Source organism: Rhynchophorus ferrugineus, unplaced genomic scaffold (assembly GCF_030347505.1).
Source record: "Rhynchophorus ferrugineus isolate W39M unplaced genomic scaffold, kcgeb_rfMv2 rfM2, whole genome shotgun sequence".
NCBI lineage: Eukaryota > Metazoa > Arthropoda > Insecta > Coleoptera > Curculionidae > Rhynchophorus > Rhynchophorus ferrugineus.
The window spans coordinates 22,368,046-22,386,322 of NW_027472581.1; the positions used below are offsets into that span (position 1 = coordinate 22,368,046).

The 18,277-nt window shown below is 33.3% G+C and overlaps 2 protein-coding genes across 4 annotated transcripts in view; one reads left to right on the forward strand and one right to left on the reverse strand.

The window, feature by feature from the left end:
• LOC143191556 (zinc finger protein 1) overlaps positions 1-18,277 on the forward strand; it is a 749,575-nt gene that overhangs the window by 353,737 nt on the left and 377,561 nt on the right. The window lies entirely within an intron of this gene.
• Positions 3,149-4,767, reverse strand: LOC143191416 (uncharacterized). 2 transcript variants are annotated; one of them, XM_076396471.1, is made up of 3 exons: positions 4,423-4,767; positions 4,244-4,362; positions 3,149-3,959 (listed from the first exon to the last, which is right to left on the reverse strand). In XM_076396471.1, exons 1-3 carry the CDS (start codon positions 4,742-4,744, stop codon positions 3,456-3,458), a joined length of 945 nt encoding a protein of 314 aa, XP_076252586.1. In that variant the 5' UTR covers positions 4,745-4,767; the 3' UTR covers positions 3,149-3,455. The 2 variants fall into 2 exon arrangements, with proteins under 2 accessions (XP_076252586.1, XP_076252585.1); XM_076396470.1 differs by having other exon boundaries at positions 4,244-4,767.

Below are 18,277 nucleotides of genomic sequence, written 5' to 3' on the forward strand. Positions count from 1 at the left end.
CTTTATTGTTAATCATGTGAATCATAATTATTATTATTATTATCATTGTAGTGCTTTGTGGTATACGATGTTCTTTGTTTGATTACCTGGCGCATAGATAAACAAATCTGATGGTTTTCCAACACGGGAACAGGCAACATACAATTGACCATGTGAGAAACATGGGTTTTCTAGATTAATACCACAAACACTTAATGATTGCCCCTGGGACTTGTTTATAGTCATAGCAAAAGCAAGCCGCACTGGAAACTGTAGTCGTTTAAACTCAAATGGCACATCAGTCGGAATCATTGGGATGCGCGGTATGAGAACATCTTCTCCTTTATACTTTCCTTTGAGTATAGTTGCTTCTATCACATTGTTTAGTAATTTTTTTATCGCTAACCGTGTACCGTTGCAAAGACGCGGTTGGTTGATATTTCGCAACATTATAACCACCGATCCAACCTTTAATTGAAGATTGTGAGGTGGCAATCCTGGCAAATCCAGCGAGTTTAAAAATTCCGGTGGATAGTTGACTACATCATCTTGATTAGTAGCCGAATCAACTGATTTATATATCCTCAATTCGCCTGTAATTTGTTCTTGAATTTTGAAATTTAATACATTTACATCTATGTTTTTTGCAGCCAGTATAGCTCGTTCGCTCAACCAATCATGGTTTCTGTAATTTTGAGAAACATCTGGAAACACCTTCTGAATAAGTTCATCTTTTGATCGAGTTAACTGACAAAAACTTTGAGGAAAGTTAATGCAGCCAGTCAACATGTCTATAGGAAATTTGCCATTACCAATGTCAATGAGTTGTTTAGAGAATATGTTTCCAGATTGGTCATTTTGCAACTCGACACGCATATTCTTGCTTAAATGAAGTACTTTGACAGGTTTCCACAAATTGGAGGACTTTAGACATGCATTGAGTTCATCAGCTGGCGTTGATCGTGGAATCACTGGCAATGTTTGACGAAAATCTCCTGCTAATAAAAGCATTGCACCACCAAATCGGTTATTATTGCTACGTAGATCTTTTAAGGTTCTGTCTAAAGCCTCCAAAGATTTTTTATGTGCCATCGTGCATTCATCCCAAACAATCAATTTACATTGCTGCAAAACCTTTGCCATTGCAGAGTTCTTCGAAACGTTGCAGGTTGGAGTTTCATTGCTTTGCATATTTAATGGCAATTTTAATGCTGAATGGGCTGTTCGACCACCTTCAAGCAAAGTTGCTGCGATTCCCGACGAAGCGAGTGCAAGTGCAATTTTATTTTGTGAGCGAATTGTTGCTAATATTAATGAAATCAAAAAACTTTTTCCTGTACCACCAGGTGCATCTAAGAAGTAAATCCCTCCAGTTTCATCATTTGTTACTTTCATAAGAGTTTCAAATACATACTTCTGTTGTTCATTTAACAGTGGAAGATTTGTTTGAATTAATTCTTTCAAAGCGTTGAGATCATACAGTCTTTCTCGATGCAACTCTTGGTTAAAAGCGTCATGCATTGGACGATTGGGCGCGGTCAGGCCTAATTGAATTAATAGTTTGTTTGACATTATCAAGCACATGTCCTCAATTGAAATCAATGCTTCATTGTAAATTTCTTCACTGATTTGTATATTTGGATTTCCCATTCTATTCCGTATTTGATACAAAATATCATCACACATATAATCTTTGTACTTCATCCACAAATCAATTGGGTTTGATGGGAAGCATGTAGATATGATTATAGAAAACAATGTTCGTATTTGATGAGCGTGTGATGATATTACAGCATCATTGAGAGTTTGATCCCAATGAGCGTCATTTTCAAGCAATTGCAAACGTTGACAGGCTTCTCTGTAGGATCCACACAATTCACCATCAACAGTTCGTAACTGTTGGAATGATGTTGGGCCACGTACATTGACTAATAGCAGTCGTAAATAAAAACATTCATCATTGCTTGGATGTACTGAATAAATCCGGCCAATCGCATCGGTGGAATATACATCTGTATATCCTGGAACTGGTTTTCCTTGTTTCCGTCGTATAAATCTCCTTGAGGATTGATTCCAGGTATAATATTTTGGCATTTCAGAATATAGCAATGTTTGTGCGAAATCATCGTTTTGGCATGTCTCAAAAAAACTGGTTAATGTAGTAGATGGTGGCTGAGCAGCTCTTTGTACTGCGTTCTGTGCTGTAAAATACACTCTTTGTCCATTTTCTAAATGTACAGCTAAGTGAACAACAGAAGGGTGTCTCTCATGAATAGGAAAAGAAAATATTCGCCAAACTGCTTCATTACTGCTAACATAGCGGCCCATTTGGTATTGGGTAACTTCATCATTAGAATTCTCTGCACCAATTCCAATCACAGCCATATCACTCCCTTTGGTTACATATTTGCAAATGTATTTAATCGATTTCACTGAATGGCAAGATTCAACGTTGATGTGTGCTTTGAATGTCTTTGATAAAATGGGTGAATATGGAACAATCCAACGATTATCTATTTCAATATCTTGTTGATTTAATTTGACAATTGTTGATTTTCCATTGTCTGCTGTCGATCTGCGACGATACAATGGATAACCGTCATTACCAGTAATTGTTTCCGATATTAATGTCCGTGGATATCGTTTTGAACATTTACCATCCATCATACACGGTGAATTTTGATTAAGAGTTCCACAGGGACCATGTATCATGTTTTTGATAACTACCTCATGCAATCCAGGATCTACTTGTACATTAGGGATTTCAGCTGATATCACTGCATCAACTTCATTTGGCCTTATCTTTTCAACCAACCAAATCAAAATGTGTGCATGTGGCAATCCTCGTTTCTGCCACTCCACAGAATACATCCAGCAGCGTGTCTCACCAAACACATTATGTTTTACGATGAAATTCATTAAAGATTTCAACTTTTGTCTAAAGGCTCTGGCTGTAATATCATGACGATCAATGGGTGATTGCCCAGGGAATAACTCCTGCTTAATTTCTATCCATTGCGGATTGCATGTAAATGTGATGAACAAATCTGCTGTACCATAATGACGAACATACGACATGGCATCTTGAGCATATTCGTGCATATGCCGAGGGCTTCCGATGTATGTTGCTGGAAGAATAGTCATCCGACCGACATTCTGTGCTTTTCCATCAGTATTAATCGCATCTCGAAGGTGAATATACTCTTCAGATCGGAGTTTGGTTTGATTCAACCTGATGAATGTTAATCTCTCCGTTTCAATTTTAACATACATGTCAACAACATATTTGTGATATAATCGGCGACATTTCAATATGTGATTATCTTCATTTTCCCGAATCATTAGACGGTATGAATAATAGTTCATTGAACTGACTTTTTTGTTGGTTTCAGAACCTGTAAACAGATTTTGTTTTAATAACATTCAAATACATAATATAGTAACTGAGATATTATCGCCATAGCTAAACTAATATTTTAGTTACCTGTAATGGGATTTATCATTTTTATTGAGAAATCGTAGCCATCTTCACCTTGCCAAAATATAATGGGATATTGCAGTGCATCATATGAGCGGTGTGTTTCCTTTATACGTTGTAATTGATCATTCCGACGATGTAAAACAATATCACGGGATTCCAAGTTTTCTCCAACTACAACGATAGCAACTTCATCAATAGTTGGTGCATTAAAACGTCTTGTATGTTGACCTGCAGGTGTTTTATCAGCTCTGATTACAATTTTGTGATTATCGGATGGCATCAGATCCAGGGCAGTTTTAAACAATATAATCAATTGATTGCGTTGATGAAATAAATTTTGTAATTGTTCTACAATAGACCTTTTTACTAAATTGTTATGTGCACAACGCAGATCAATTTCTTGTGGTGAATTGCCCATAAAATAAATTTGCAGGAATTTGTTGTCGCTATCTGACACTGGTAACAGTGAACCTGCTCTGTGATATATTTGCCCTTGTATCTGTAAATAAAAAAAATATTATGGTGTGGTATAAATTAATGGATTGTCAGTGATCAAACTTAAATAATATTTGATCTTAAAAAGTATATATTTAGTTTTAACTAATACCTATCAATTATAAAATATAATAAAAGTGTCACTGAAACTGAATCACCATATAATATGATGACTAAGTGATATATTTCGTAATGATTAAGAAATTGAAGATTAGTAACACATCTTAACTTTGGTGACAGAAAATTTTGTTCGCTAAAATAATTATGAGTAACTGCTATAATACATACCTTGAAAGTTGGCATAAAATTTTCCCGAACTGCATTTGTTGCCCCAAATGAAGTCATTTGAAAGCAATTGTTATATTGTTGGATATGTGTCAAAAAGTGTATAGAATCTGTTCCTATTCCTGAAACCAATGAGTACAATGGTTCTGGTGGTGGATCCAATGGTATCAATTTCACTTTACCATTTGCGCAACACAATCCATTGGCTTCGTTTTTGTATTTTAATGCCTTACAGTGTGAGCAAACCAAGTTCATAGAACCAATAACAACACATTGGTAGTTACTGTAGTCAATTGACACATCGTAACTGAAAGCAGCTCGATTCAAACTTGCGCGATTATTAGTTGAACGTCGCGCTCGCGGTTCACGCGTTTGTGATATCCGAATTCTTTCACGTTCATTTCCGTCGTCACGTTCTTTTGCAATACGATTATATCGGTAATTAGCTTGGTTTATAGCATTTCTGGTTCTTCTACCTAAATTGCTTCGTCTTATAGGAGGCATATCAAATATAAATTATTTTTTCACTAATCACGAACTAAACAAACACTAACTAACTAAACACTCTGCACAAAACACGATATACGAATTTGTTTCGTGTATCAGTTAACAATTCATCTATCATCTGTCAAAAGTCATCTGTAACAGACAACTTTTTTTTTTAAATTTGATATGACTTGAACTCAAATCCTTTTAAGCCGTACGAATTGTTTTATTTATTTAAAATTTGAATTAAATTTTAAATAAATAAAAAATTTTAAATAAATAAAACAATTCGTACGGCTTAAAAGGATTTGAGTTCAAGTCATATCAAATTTTAAAAAAAAGTTGTCTGTTACAGATGACTTTTGACAGATGACAGATGAATTGTCAACTGATACACGAAACAAATTCAAACAAAAAGGGCTTTTTTTAGGGTTTTTACAGCAATAATTCTAATTTTTCTCGCCGTAGAAACCATCCTTGAACTTCAACGAACATTTTAAAAAAAGATTTGGCCAAATTGGTCCAGGCGTTGTTGAGTTATGCGCTTACCATCACATTTTGCGATTCATTTTTATATATAAGACTAGCAGACCCAACAAATGTCCTGTTTGAACATCATTTTACTTAAAGAGTCATGTATAATGAGGTTTATGAACGATTTTAGATTTTGTTTGAACACACGTGCACAGCTATCATTATCTATCTTATCATTATCTTATCATGGTATATCGACTATCATTAATGCTTTATTGATGTTTAGTCCGTCAACAACAAATTTTTAATTCTATCCCTGTTTAGATTGCACATAAACGTTATGAACCGATCTGGTCGACCGTATACATACGCAAAAGTCATGGCGTCTTGAACGTATTGTTGCAGATTGCGCGTCAACTGCCAAAGGAGCAGTGTTTGAAGATGATCAAGCGTAATAATTGGCAAAAACTCATGAACTGGGCTTCGAATTGCTTGTCCTCAGATCTCAAAAGAATGCTCGATGGCAAGAAATTTTTGTCGGATGAAGAGGTCTATTTTGAAGCAATGGACAAATCGTAGAACAAAAATGGTATCGAAAAGTTGGGAGGCCGCTATAATCAGTATAGGGAATTATGCTGAATGGAAAAAAACTAATTTTGCCAAAAAAATGGTTTTTACTATGGTAGGTCGGGGACTTTTCATGACTTTTCATTTGATCTGTTATATGCGGTGTCGATATTGCCGATATCAATTATACCATCTAGGTGAATGATGTTAGCATCAGACAAATTGTAGGTGGCTCTCTAAACAAAGCTTCGATTGATTAAACTTAAAGTATCGTAATCTATCATTTTCAATTTTGGCAAACATAACAACAGTCTATTGATGAAATAGCTAGCGACGTCGAGAATATTTTCCTTGGCTCATCTGCACCATATTATCTCTGTGTTGTATAGCAATTGCAACTTTTTTAACATTAGTACATTGAATCTTCCTAACTGCTCTCAAAATGGCACTTTGTCTGGTTTAATTATATCCACATAGTTGCAGTTTTGTAATATGTTGAAAACGATCTCGAACTACTGGGTCACTTGATTATGATCTGCAGCGTCCCCAATGTTGCGACAATTTTTTTTGCTCCATTTGCTCAATGTGGTTATATAGACAGCGTGCATAAATGTTGGCTCCTCTTTGGAATCAGCATTAGGCCTTGAAAACAAATAACTACTTTGATGGTTAACTTTCAATAATATATTTAAAAATATATTTTATTTAGATTTAGAGATACTAAAAAATCTGCGAGAGCATCTTTAACGAATGAAACTCTCTTTGCATATTAAATAAGTAGCAATAAATAGAAATGATACAATTATATGATACATAATTTAGGATTTATAGTTAAACTGCCATTTTTTAAAACTGGTCTAGTAGTGCAGTAGGCCTTACGCTACAGTAGTATCTAATTAAAATGTGGTTGCAGTTTTTTGATGCTATTTTCACCAACTAGTTTCATCGATATACCGTGCCGTCTGCGTATAATTTATACAGTGGTTCTTTTTGTGATCGGTAGATCAATATATACAATACATTGTCTGGTACACTGCCTTGTGGAACTCCTGAATATATGGGTTGTAGTTCATACTTTTGATTGTAGTTCATCTTATTTTATAGTAACCAGCTTGCCCGTAGCTGCTCTAAAGGAAATCAGTCTGTTCAAAGTCTATAATAGATTTATCTTTCATATATACATTCTTATGGATATTTATAATCACATTTTCATTTTCCGGATTTATATTGATGTGGATGGCCCCACTGTTGCTTTTATACATTGACAGTAATCACGTAATATTGTTATTCCAATAAGATAACCAACATTTTGCAGATTAATAATGAATAGCATTTCAACACTTGCATGCATTAACTAATTCATTAATTTAATACTGAACTATGGAAACTGATTAACAATAATTAATTATAATTTAAAAAAATCGATACCTAATTTTATCGGCGTCAGTTGACACGAGGTTTAAAGTATTTCGACTACACTCATCATTGCTTCATTATTTCCCATTTTCGGCTAGTCATTAATCGAAATTAAATGAAACAAAGTAATATTAATAGTTGTCTCTTCATAGGAACATCCTGTTTTCATCCCTCCTATTCCTTTAACACGTTTATCAGCTCTCGAGTCAATAACCTATTTTGGGCTGTTATTCTCTTCAAACCTGGATAATATATAAGTTTTAATCTATCATTAATTACTTTTAGTAATCAAATATAATAGCAGCGGTTCTTGTTAAGATATCGCTGAAGTTAATGCTGCTTAATTTTTTATAATAATTAAAACGAACGCTCTTATAAATTTATTCTAAACTCGAATTTTAAATTAGAAATACTACAAGATCGACTCTATACTGCAAGGGGAACCACACATTTTTAAGTTCATTAACAGTTTATTAACAATTGAATCAATACCTGATATACGTGAAAGAGAATTATAAAATTACTTAAAATTAATATATGTGTTAATTTTAATTATAAAACTAATTAAATTAAATTATTTCGCTTATAGACACAGGTTTGTATAAATTGTAATATTTAAAAAATAGCGTCATAATGGGATACTGCTCTCTATATATAGTAGAGCTAATTTGTTATAAAGCACACAAAACTAAACTAACAGGAGACCTATTACACCTTTAAGACTTTATTTACTCTTAAGAATTAAATGAAATTATTGTTCAAAAATTATCAGGCCTATAGGGTTACTGTTTAGTAAATCACACACAGCTCCCAAAGAGCTCCTAGAGCTGCTTAAATGTAATAGAACCATCAATGGGTATCGCTATCGACTACAATTGATACGTTTTAGTAAAGCAATACGTGAAAAACTTTCGGACTACGAGAAAATACACAACAACGTTATACTTCACCATAACAACGTTGACCACATTACAAAACTGTTCAAAGCATCCTTGAAAATATTAATATGGGAAGTGCTACCCCATCCGCCGTACTGACCAGGCCTTGTTCCTTCTGATTACTTCTTGTTGCGACATATAAGTCTCGACCTGTTTGAGCAACCCTCCAGTTCTCATGAACATACCAAAAAATGAGTCGATTCGTGGATACCATAAAAAGATACATCGTTCCTTCGAGATGGAATTCTCAAATTACCTGAAAGATGGATTAAAGTATCGGCTATTAATGAGCAATATTTTGAATAAAATTCATTGTACCAATTTTCCACAGTCTTAAGGTAAAATATTTAAGATAAGGTAAAGAATTATTTCAAAACCGTTTTATTCGTATATTCCCTAAGAGTAATGATATATACTTATATACTGTATTCCGATTCAGAGAACTATATTTATTAAAATCTTCTAGAAAGTACACAACAATTTTGTATATTCCATTTTAATATTCTTTCTACGTTCTAAACTATGAAAAGTGATTATTTTCGTTATTTTAATATGGTCATATGTTTTAGCATACAAACCTATATAACTTATTATGTATTATATAAATATTTCTGACCTTATATTCGAAATATCTCTTTGCTAATAGGTCATTTAAAAAGTCCCCGCCCTACCATAGTAAAACACATTTTTTTGGCAAAATTAGTTTTTTTATTCAACATAATTTCCTTCAACGGTGATACACTGATTATAGCGACCTTCCAACTTTTCGATACCATTTTTGTAGTACGATTTGTCCTTTGCTTCAAAACAGGCCTCAGTTTCGGCGATCACCTCTTCAACGATCAACAGGGGATCGCTGGGGGCCAGATCTGGAGAATACGGTGGATGAAGAAGCAAGTTGAAGCCCAATTCATGGGTTTTTGCGATCGTTTTCATTGACTTGTGACAGAGTGCATTGTCTTGGTGAAGCAGCACTTTCCTTTTCTTCAAACGCCGCCGTTTTCGGCGATTTGGTCCTTCATAAGGTCCAATAACACTATGTAATAGTCGCTGTGGATTTTCCTGGGACAGTGTCCGGAAACTCAACTTTCACTTCAAGTTTTTGCCTCAACTGTGTTTTTTGCCTTTAACAAGCAATATTTTATCAACACTCGAAATTTCTTTGTATCCTTTTTTTTCAACAACAAAAGTTGCTTCACTCAAAATGGTATAATTCTCAAACAAATGGTCCGGCAGCTGCCAAATTTTTGCACGCATCTTTTGAGGTTTAGGGCTAATTAAAAAACATATGGATTCTAGTAGCGCCATCTATGTATCAGGCCGGGTACTTTTCAATTTACTTGTTATATTATAACAGAAACATGATGCAGATAATATATTTTTATCGAATTTTGACCACTGGACGATCAGTAGCTTATATTTATTGACATATCGGTAATAGAAAGATAGCTATACCTATATCTTCGCACCATGCAAAACGATAGTCGTCATTTCTGTTACGTAGTAACTTTCAGTTACTAAAAACAATTAAGAATGATAATTATTGGTAATTAAATAAAACATTAATAATTATTATAAATATTAATAATTAAATAAAGTTAATGAAAAATGCGTATTGAGATATACCGGGAATAGTCTTCTTGATTCCAGGAATAGGGCTCCAGTTCGCTGGCTGTGCGACCTGCTGCGGTAACCGTCACAAGTAATTAATTGATTGTATTGTCTGCAAAGTAATTACCTGACTTTCTGCCTCGGCGTTCGTTCTACGTTATAATTCATCCTTCTGTTTCTGGTCAGTGGACAGCCGAACAATGGCTAGGTGCTCGGTAAAAAAGGGCTCATGCCTTACTGCCCTTTTGCCCGGCCAAATTCGTGTCCACTTCTTGCCATTAATTTCTAATTAAATTTTTTGGCAATGGCAATTAAAAGGCTTCGGTCGTCCCTTTTGTTTTACCTTACATTCTAGCTGGAGATTGTGGGAAAAAGATCAGTTTTTGTGATATGGTCGATGTTTTTTTTGTGTCACGATCATTGATTATGGTTTCACAGGAATGCATAGTTAAAACAACTTTATGCCATGAAACTTCTAAGAAACAGTTAGTATTTGTAAATATCTAATTTATTTTAATTTATCAGGCTGATTTTATTTTTATTAATCTTCTAGAACGTCAACAATCTGCCCGTGGGTAAATATTATAATATGATTTCTGTTATTTAATATAACTATCCTGACATGTAGTAGATCACTTCAGTAAGTGATCTACCGTACAACTTATAATCTAAATCTTATTCTAGATACTATTCTAACTTATTTTAAAGTATATCCTAACTTATTCTAAAAACTATTCTGGCTTATTCTAGAGATTAGTAAATCTCACTCTATGTGTCTATTAATCAGTTCGTATTGTGATCACTTCACTGTGATCGCGCACATTTAACTATTTGGCAAGTGCATTGGGATGCACTAATAGTCTTTCAGATTACTTCGCACTAACACTCCGAATCACACTCGTTATGGGTTATATGGGGATATCACGATGAATCAGTTTGTTGGACACGTAATATGGGGCATCGCATATTAGGTGTCGCGGCGGTTTTCACCGATTTCGTCCTTCAAACGATCTAATAATGCTATGTAATAGTCGCTGTTGATGGTCCTTCCTGTTTCAAGGTAGTCAATGAAAATTGTTCCATGCGCATCCCAAAATACAGGCGCCATAACCTTGCCAGCCAACCCTTGCGTTTTTCCAAGCTTTGGAGCAGGTTCATCGTATGCAGTCCACTCGGATGAATGTCGATTGGAGTTCGGAGTGAAATGATGGAGCCATGTTTCATCCATTGTCACATATCGACCCAAAAAGTTGGGTTTATTACGCTTGATCATCTTTAAACACTGCTCCGAATCATCAACTCGTCATTGTTTTTGGTCAAAAGTGAGCTCGCGCGGCACCCACTTTGCACTGAGCTTTCTCATACCCAAATATTCGTGAATAATATGATGTACACGTTTAGTTGATATCTTGAGCGTCTGCTATTTCATTCAGTTTCAATTTACGGTCATTCAAAATCATTTTCAGTATTTTTTTAATGTTTTCTTCTGTAACAACTTCTTTTGGGCGTCCACTGCGTTCACCGTCTTCGGTGCTCATTTTACCATGTCTACACTTAGCATTACAATCCTTGATGGTTGATTTTCCTGGGGCAGTGTCCGGAAGCTCGGTATCAAGACAAGTTTTTGCTTCAACTGTATTTTATCCTTCAAAAAGGAATATTTTATCAACACGCGAAATTAATTTTTATCCATTTTTTTTCACAAAAACAAAAGTTGCTGCAAAAATGCTATAATTCACAAACTAATGATCCGACAGCTGCCAAATTTATAGACGCATCTTTTGAGGGTTAGGGCTAACTAAAAATCATATGGATTTGAATCTAGTAGCGCTATCTATGTGTCAAGCCGGGGACTTTTCAATTCAGTTGTGATGGTAATAAAATAGCGTAAAATATCGAATTAATCCAGATTTCTAAAGTCGCGTTGAAATGTTTGTTGTTCTATTTTTATAATTGTTGTAATCAAAATAGCAATTTAAGTCAATTTATTTTAAAACAAGTCTATAACCAAATAATAATCGTGTTCATGTACTTATGTTATTAATTAGTATGACAGATCGACAACAACTTATACATGAAATGATCATATTTCTCGTCTTTAGAACTTATCGTGAAAGTATGTTGTTTTGATTTAAAGGAAAATTCTCTCATATTATACTCAATCATTTTTATTTTCGTTGATTTATTAAGATTTATAACAAAACCACCCCCATATTTAAAAAAGGAATAGTATGTTTCACACAGAAACTTTTGGTTAAAAATTTTAAGTGACAATATGAGCCCCTATTATCCGAATAAAGCGATCCAAGAGATATGATGCTTCTGTTGGTCAATATGCGGGGTGCCAAAACATTATTCTCATTTAAAAGGGCACCTTCCGTGGGAATTAAGACATCTCTATTACTACCTGCCATCTTACAAATATATCCTTAAATGGAATAATATATAGCTTAATTTTTTAAATTACTGTTAATTTTTAACTATCCCGTAATGCTGGTAGATGTTTGTATATGCCAAATAAAAATAAATATTTTTATTTTAAGGTTAATATTTAAGAGATATAAGAGAAATTTACCTCAATAATTTGTATGAGAACAACACCTAATTCAAGAACAGCCAAGGTTATTTTTTTAACTAATATGTTATTAATTACTTTAGTTGTAATTAGCATTCATTTGATTTAAATTTGTGCGAACAAATATTTTATATAACAAAATATTACTGAAAATATAGATGATGTTGCAAATCAATAGGGTCATTTGCAGAAAAGCTACTCCGGCCACTACAGAAAAATAAGAACAACGGAATTGAGGATACGATAATAGAAAGAAAAAAAGCTAGAAGCATAGCACAGAACCAGAAACCCTGCGGACAGAATAAATTTCATAAAACCAGTAATGACAGCAAATCAAAAAATATATAATATTTTCAAAGTCTTTATTAATAAAAGGCCTTTAAACAGCCAAAGATTGACTTCATTTATGGATTTCAATTATTCTTACAACATTTGGCTAATGTATATAACGATATACAACTTACCATGCAAATCACTTGCTTATAAACCCGTAACAATTTTAAGGTTGCTATTAAAATTAACAACAACCTCAATCATGAAAAGGCTCATGGAAATGATGATATATCACGTAGGTTATTGAAAGAAATGCCACAAAAACAATTATTATGCTTACTCACATATTTAATGAGACTGAAATATGCTTAAAAAACAATATTTATGCTCAAAACAATTCGTTTTTTACAGACTTATATCACTACTACCTAACATCTGTAAATTGTTTGATTTATTACTGTTAAAGCATGTTAAATCAATAATAAATATACTAGATTTTTAGTCGAGATGAAATATATGAAATGCATAGAGGAACAGTAGTTATTGAGAAAGCACTATTAGCAATTGATGGCATTGTATCTTATCAAAGAAAAACTTGAAGTGTCGCATAAAGGGACATTCCCACAATTCAAACTTATTTCGGCTGGAGTTCCATAGGATGGTGTCAGGGAAATGCTTCTATATATAATCTTATCTACTCCACACTACAGAAATCCATGGAAAGAAACAGTACATTTACTCATGACAGATTCATTACGGGTACGTCTCTACAAAATCTCTACATGGAACAAGAATATAAGTGGGCAACCAAATCCGTAAATGATCTTAACTAAAATTATACTTAATTATATCATTTAAAGGATTACCAATATCTCAAGGAGAATCAGCAAAATCATTACCGTCTATCTCAATGTAGATTTTATTGACGATGGTAGAACGGTATTAATTGTTATGGCTAGATAACTAACGATGACCTTGAATATAAAGAATACATGAAAATATTCAAGATTTGGCTGTAAAAGGACGGCTATTAAATAACATCAGTATGGAAATTGCTGTTAATTTTGATGAATCATGTAATGCTGGTAGATATATTTTAATAACATTACCAGACTACCTTACTCAATATATATATATATATATATATATATATATATATATATATATACTTATTTATATATATATATACTTATATATATATATATATATATATATATACTTATTTATATCATTTAAGGGTTTACCAATATCTCAAGGAGAATCAGCAAAAACATTGGCCTCTATCTCGAGGTAAATTTGATTGACGATGGTAGAACGCCATGTTAGATAAAATAACAGCAGACAAGACTCAAAATAAAAACAAATCTACTGTTAAGATACCCTCATCTTGACCTAAAATCAAAGGGATAGATGTATTTAATATATGGATATAATACGTCATAATAAAGTCAGAACAAAGTTTTTCGATTAATTATCAATTTTTATGGCTAGATAACTAACGATGACCTTGGAATATAAAGAGTGCATGAAAGTATCCAAGATTTCGCTGTAAAATATGATCGGCATTGTTGTAGGTTGTCAAATATGTATAGGTGCATTTTGCATTTTGCATTTGCAAAAATGTTGAATGCTGATTAAAACTACCGGCGACTATTTTCAAACCACGGTTTTATTTTACACTTAATTTGTAAGAAGTGATAATTTGTATCTGCTACCACTAGCAGATTATCAATTCTTATAAATTTACTTTAAGGGCAATCTGGATGCGGAGATTGATAGGCGTTGTGCTTACAATCCTACTGTGAAGCGAATTATTATCCAATAACTTCGTTTCCTTATCAGATCAACGATTTTGTAAAAATATTTAAAATACACTAACAATCAACAAAGTGGCTATTGTTATTGTAGGAAATTTTTTAAAAAATATATGTAGGTAATACAAAGTGAAGTCGTCTATTTATATGTTGATTTAAAATCATAGAGGTTGATTTATAAGACACCCATAAAGCCAATTTGGACATATGGGGTGCAAATATGGGGTTGCACTAAAAATCCAAATGAACTAGTCATCCAATGCTGTCAAAACAAGGTTCTTCGATTAATTAACTATGCCTATCGCTATGTAATCAACGAAGAACTGCACGATGACATGGAAATCAAATGGATTTACGAAGTTATCCTAGATTTCGACTTGAAGCAGAAAGAAGATTACTAAATCATACTATCGTGGAAGCAATACAACTGCGGGTCAGGAGATTTAAGCGAACCAAACCATACCAACTTATATAAAGTGTATATCATTAGTGTAAACTATAGCTATAAGTTATTATAATTTTATAATTGAGGAATACATATTGATGTAATACAAGTACAAATGAAATGTAGTAATAAATTATTTATAATTATAAAATAACTTTATAATTAAGATTGTACTAAGCGTATCTAATAAAGATGTTATAAAAAATGTATTTATATTACATAAATTAAAAATACATTTGATCAAAAACTGACTTAAATATGATCCTTTGTGAAAAGTTAGAAATAATTTCATGAACAATTATACGATAGAAAAATATATTGACGAGCTTCTTGATATTATAGTTACGAGCTTAAAGTATACCGTTTTTTTGTTCTATTTGTTCATATGTCTAGAGCTTTTCTTGTTTTATCCCATTATCTTCAACAAAAAATTAATTTTTCTCGAACGGACGGAAAAAAATGGCCGAGTGTAAACGGTAAGCGGATTAATAATTATTACACCAGGGCCACTAGGGTGCGATAATTTTGTGAGTCATCCGAACCGTCAACGTGCCGTCATCTGAAGAAATGGGGGCAATGATGCGCTCTTTCGTCATAAATACAATTATTAATAGCTGACTTACCTCCAACTATGATAGATGGATGGTTGTTGTTTCGTTTCCTAAATGTATTTCGACCAATTAAATTTGTTTCAGTGGATGCACAACGGTCCGATCGCGCTAACAAAAACAAGCCGGGTTTCCAGTCTCTTCCTTCGGCTTCAATTTAGACACGATGCCTGATAATTGCATTTTCTTATTACCGAGAGCACTACTTTCGTTTTTTTTTTCTCACAATCTCAAATAACGAAATTAATGATTATAAATAGAACTGATAACATTGCCTCATAATCGTTCTATTAACATTAGATGTGAAACATATATATAACAGGTCAATTGAAAAGTCCCCAGCCTACCATAGTAAAACACATTTTCTTGGAAAAATTGTTTTTTTTTATTCAACATAATTCCCTACAAGGGTGATATACTGATTATAGCGAGTCTCCAACTTTTCGATACCATTTTTGTAGTATAATTCGTCCTTTGCTTCAAAATAGGACTCAGTTTTGGCGATCACCTCTTCAGTCGACGAAAATTTCTTTTTATCGAGCATTCTTTTGATATCTGAGAACGGGAAATAGTCGCTGGGGACCAGATCTGGAGAATACGGTAGATGAGGAAGCAATTCGAAGCTCCATCCATGGATGTTTGCCATCTTTTCACTGACTTCTAACACAGTGAATTGTCTTGGTGAGACAACACTTTCTTTTTCTTCAAATGCGTCCGTTCTTCGGCGATTTCGTCCTTCAAACGGTCTACTAACCGACTATAATAGTCGCTGTTGATGATCTTTCCTTTTTCAAGGTAGTCAATGAAAATTATTGCATGCGCATCCCAAAATACAGACGCCATCAACCTTGTCAGCCGGCTGTTGCGTTTTCCCACGCTTTGGAGCGGCTTTATCGTGTGCAGTCCACTTAGGTGACTGTCGATTGAACTTCGGAGTGAAATGATGGAGCCATGTTTTATCCATTGTCACATATCGATGTAAAAAATCGGGTTTATTACGCTTGATCTTCTTCAAGCACTGCTCCCAATCATCAACTCGTCGTTGTTTTTGGTCAAAAATGAGGTCTCGCGGTAACCACTTTACACAGAGCTTTCTGATACCCAAATATTCCTGAATGATAAGATCTACACTTTCGGTTGATATCTTTAGAGTGTCTGCTATTCATTCAATTTCATTTTACGGTCATTCAACATCATTTTGTGGATTTTTTTAATGTTCTCGTCGGTAACAACCTCTTTTGGGCATCCACTGCGTTCACCGTCTTCGGTGTTCATTTCACTCCGTCTAAACTTAGCATACCAATCCTTGATGGTTGATTTTCCTGGGACTCGGCATCAAGCGAATTTTTTGCTTCAACTGTATTTTTTCCCTTCAAAAAGCAATATTTATCAACACGCGAAATTCCTTTTTATCCATTTTTTCACAATAACAGTTAAGTTATTGTTGTAAGTTGCTTCACTCAAAATGCAATAATTCACAAACTAATGTTCCGACAGCTGTCAAATTTATACAGGCATCTTTTAAGGCCTAGGGCTAGCTAAAAAACATATGAATTTAATTTTAATAGCGCCATTTATGTGTCAGACCGGGAACTTATTATTTGACCTGTAAATCATAAAGGACTTTTGTTAGGTGTTGGAATGTCTCTGTGTCTTACTTTAGACAAAAGAACATACCACTAGTTAAGTAATGTAAAAGTATCTTATTTAAAAGATATAATCTTCAGCTATTGGAGATTATATTCGTTTTTATGTTTTTAGGCCAAGTAAGTAAGCTTCATTTGTGGACAATTGTTACTTCTTCGAACACATTTTTTTAGGGACTTTTAACATTTGTGGCGTGTTTTTGTAAGAACATAGTGCTACTGACTTAAGTGAAACAAATTGTTGCGTGTAGTTTCAAAAGCATAAATTTGACGTCGAAGACGTGGAAGAACGTGGTGGAAAATCGCTCTTCGAAAGTTTTAGCTTAAAAATCAAAGACTTGATCAAATAGGATTCTATTCCATTAAATTGAGCATTGGATCAATAACCGTTGAAGTAGTTTAATTATAAAATATTTGCTTTATGACGTTTATTTTTTAATAAAGGTGTAATAACAAACAAATTCTATAAGGTGGAGTAATACAGAAAAGATAGATAACATAGTTATACCCATATTCTGATAGAAAGAAGCATTCTCCTGTGACAACTTCGTCTTTCAAAGTCAAAAAGACTCATTCCTTAAACGATTTACCTACATTATTGCAAGCAATTACAAATTAATAATTAAATATAATGGAAAGAATTTCCACTGATTTTTTTATGTTTACATAATATTCTTATTTATAAATATTGATTCATGTTAAAAGATAAAATTGCTGGTTAAATATTATTTACAATGTATTTCACACTTATTAGAACTGCAGAGATATCCACGCACGTTAAATAAATAAACTTAAATAAAGTATATATGTAGATGGTAGACCCAGATCTGTCTTTGAATAATTGTTATTTTATTGTTGGGTTTAACAAACAGTAACTTTTACCGATGTATTTGTTCTAATGACATAAATATCTTTTCATTGCTTTTTTTCATATTTGTTTGTATATTATCTTAACCAAATTATACAGTTTATAAAAAAAGATATCGAATACAGCTTACAAATAATTTTATTGGGTTCATTATACTATCGGTAGATAACACGAGGAAATGGACTTATTCGGCCTTTTTTTGTTATAGTTGGTTTTGAGTTATGAAAATATAAACGATAAGTTGTATTTACCGATCGTTTTTGTATATATAGGACCTGGTGACAAAACCAGAAACAGTTGATATGTGTCATATTTA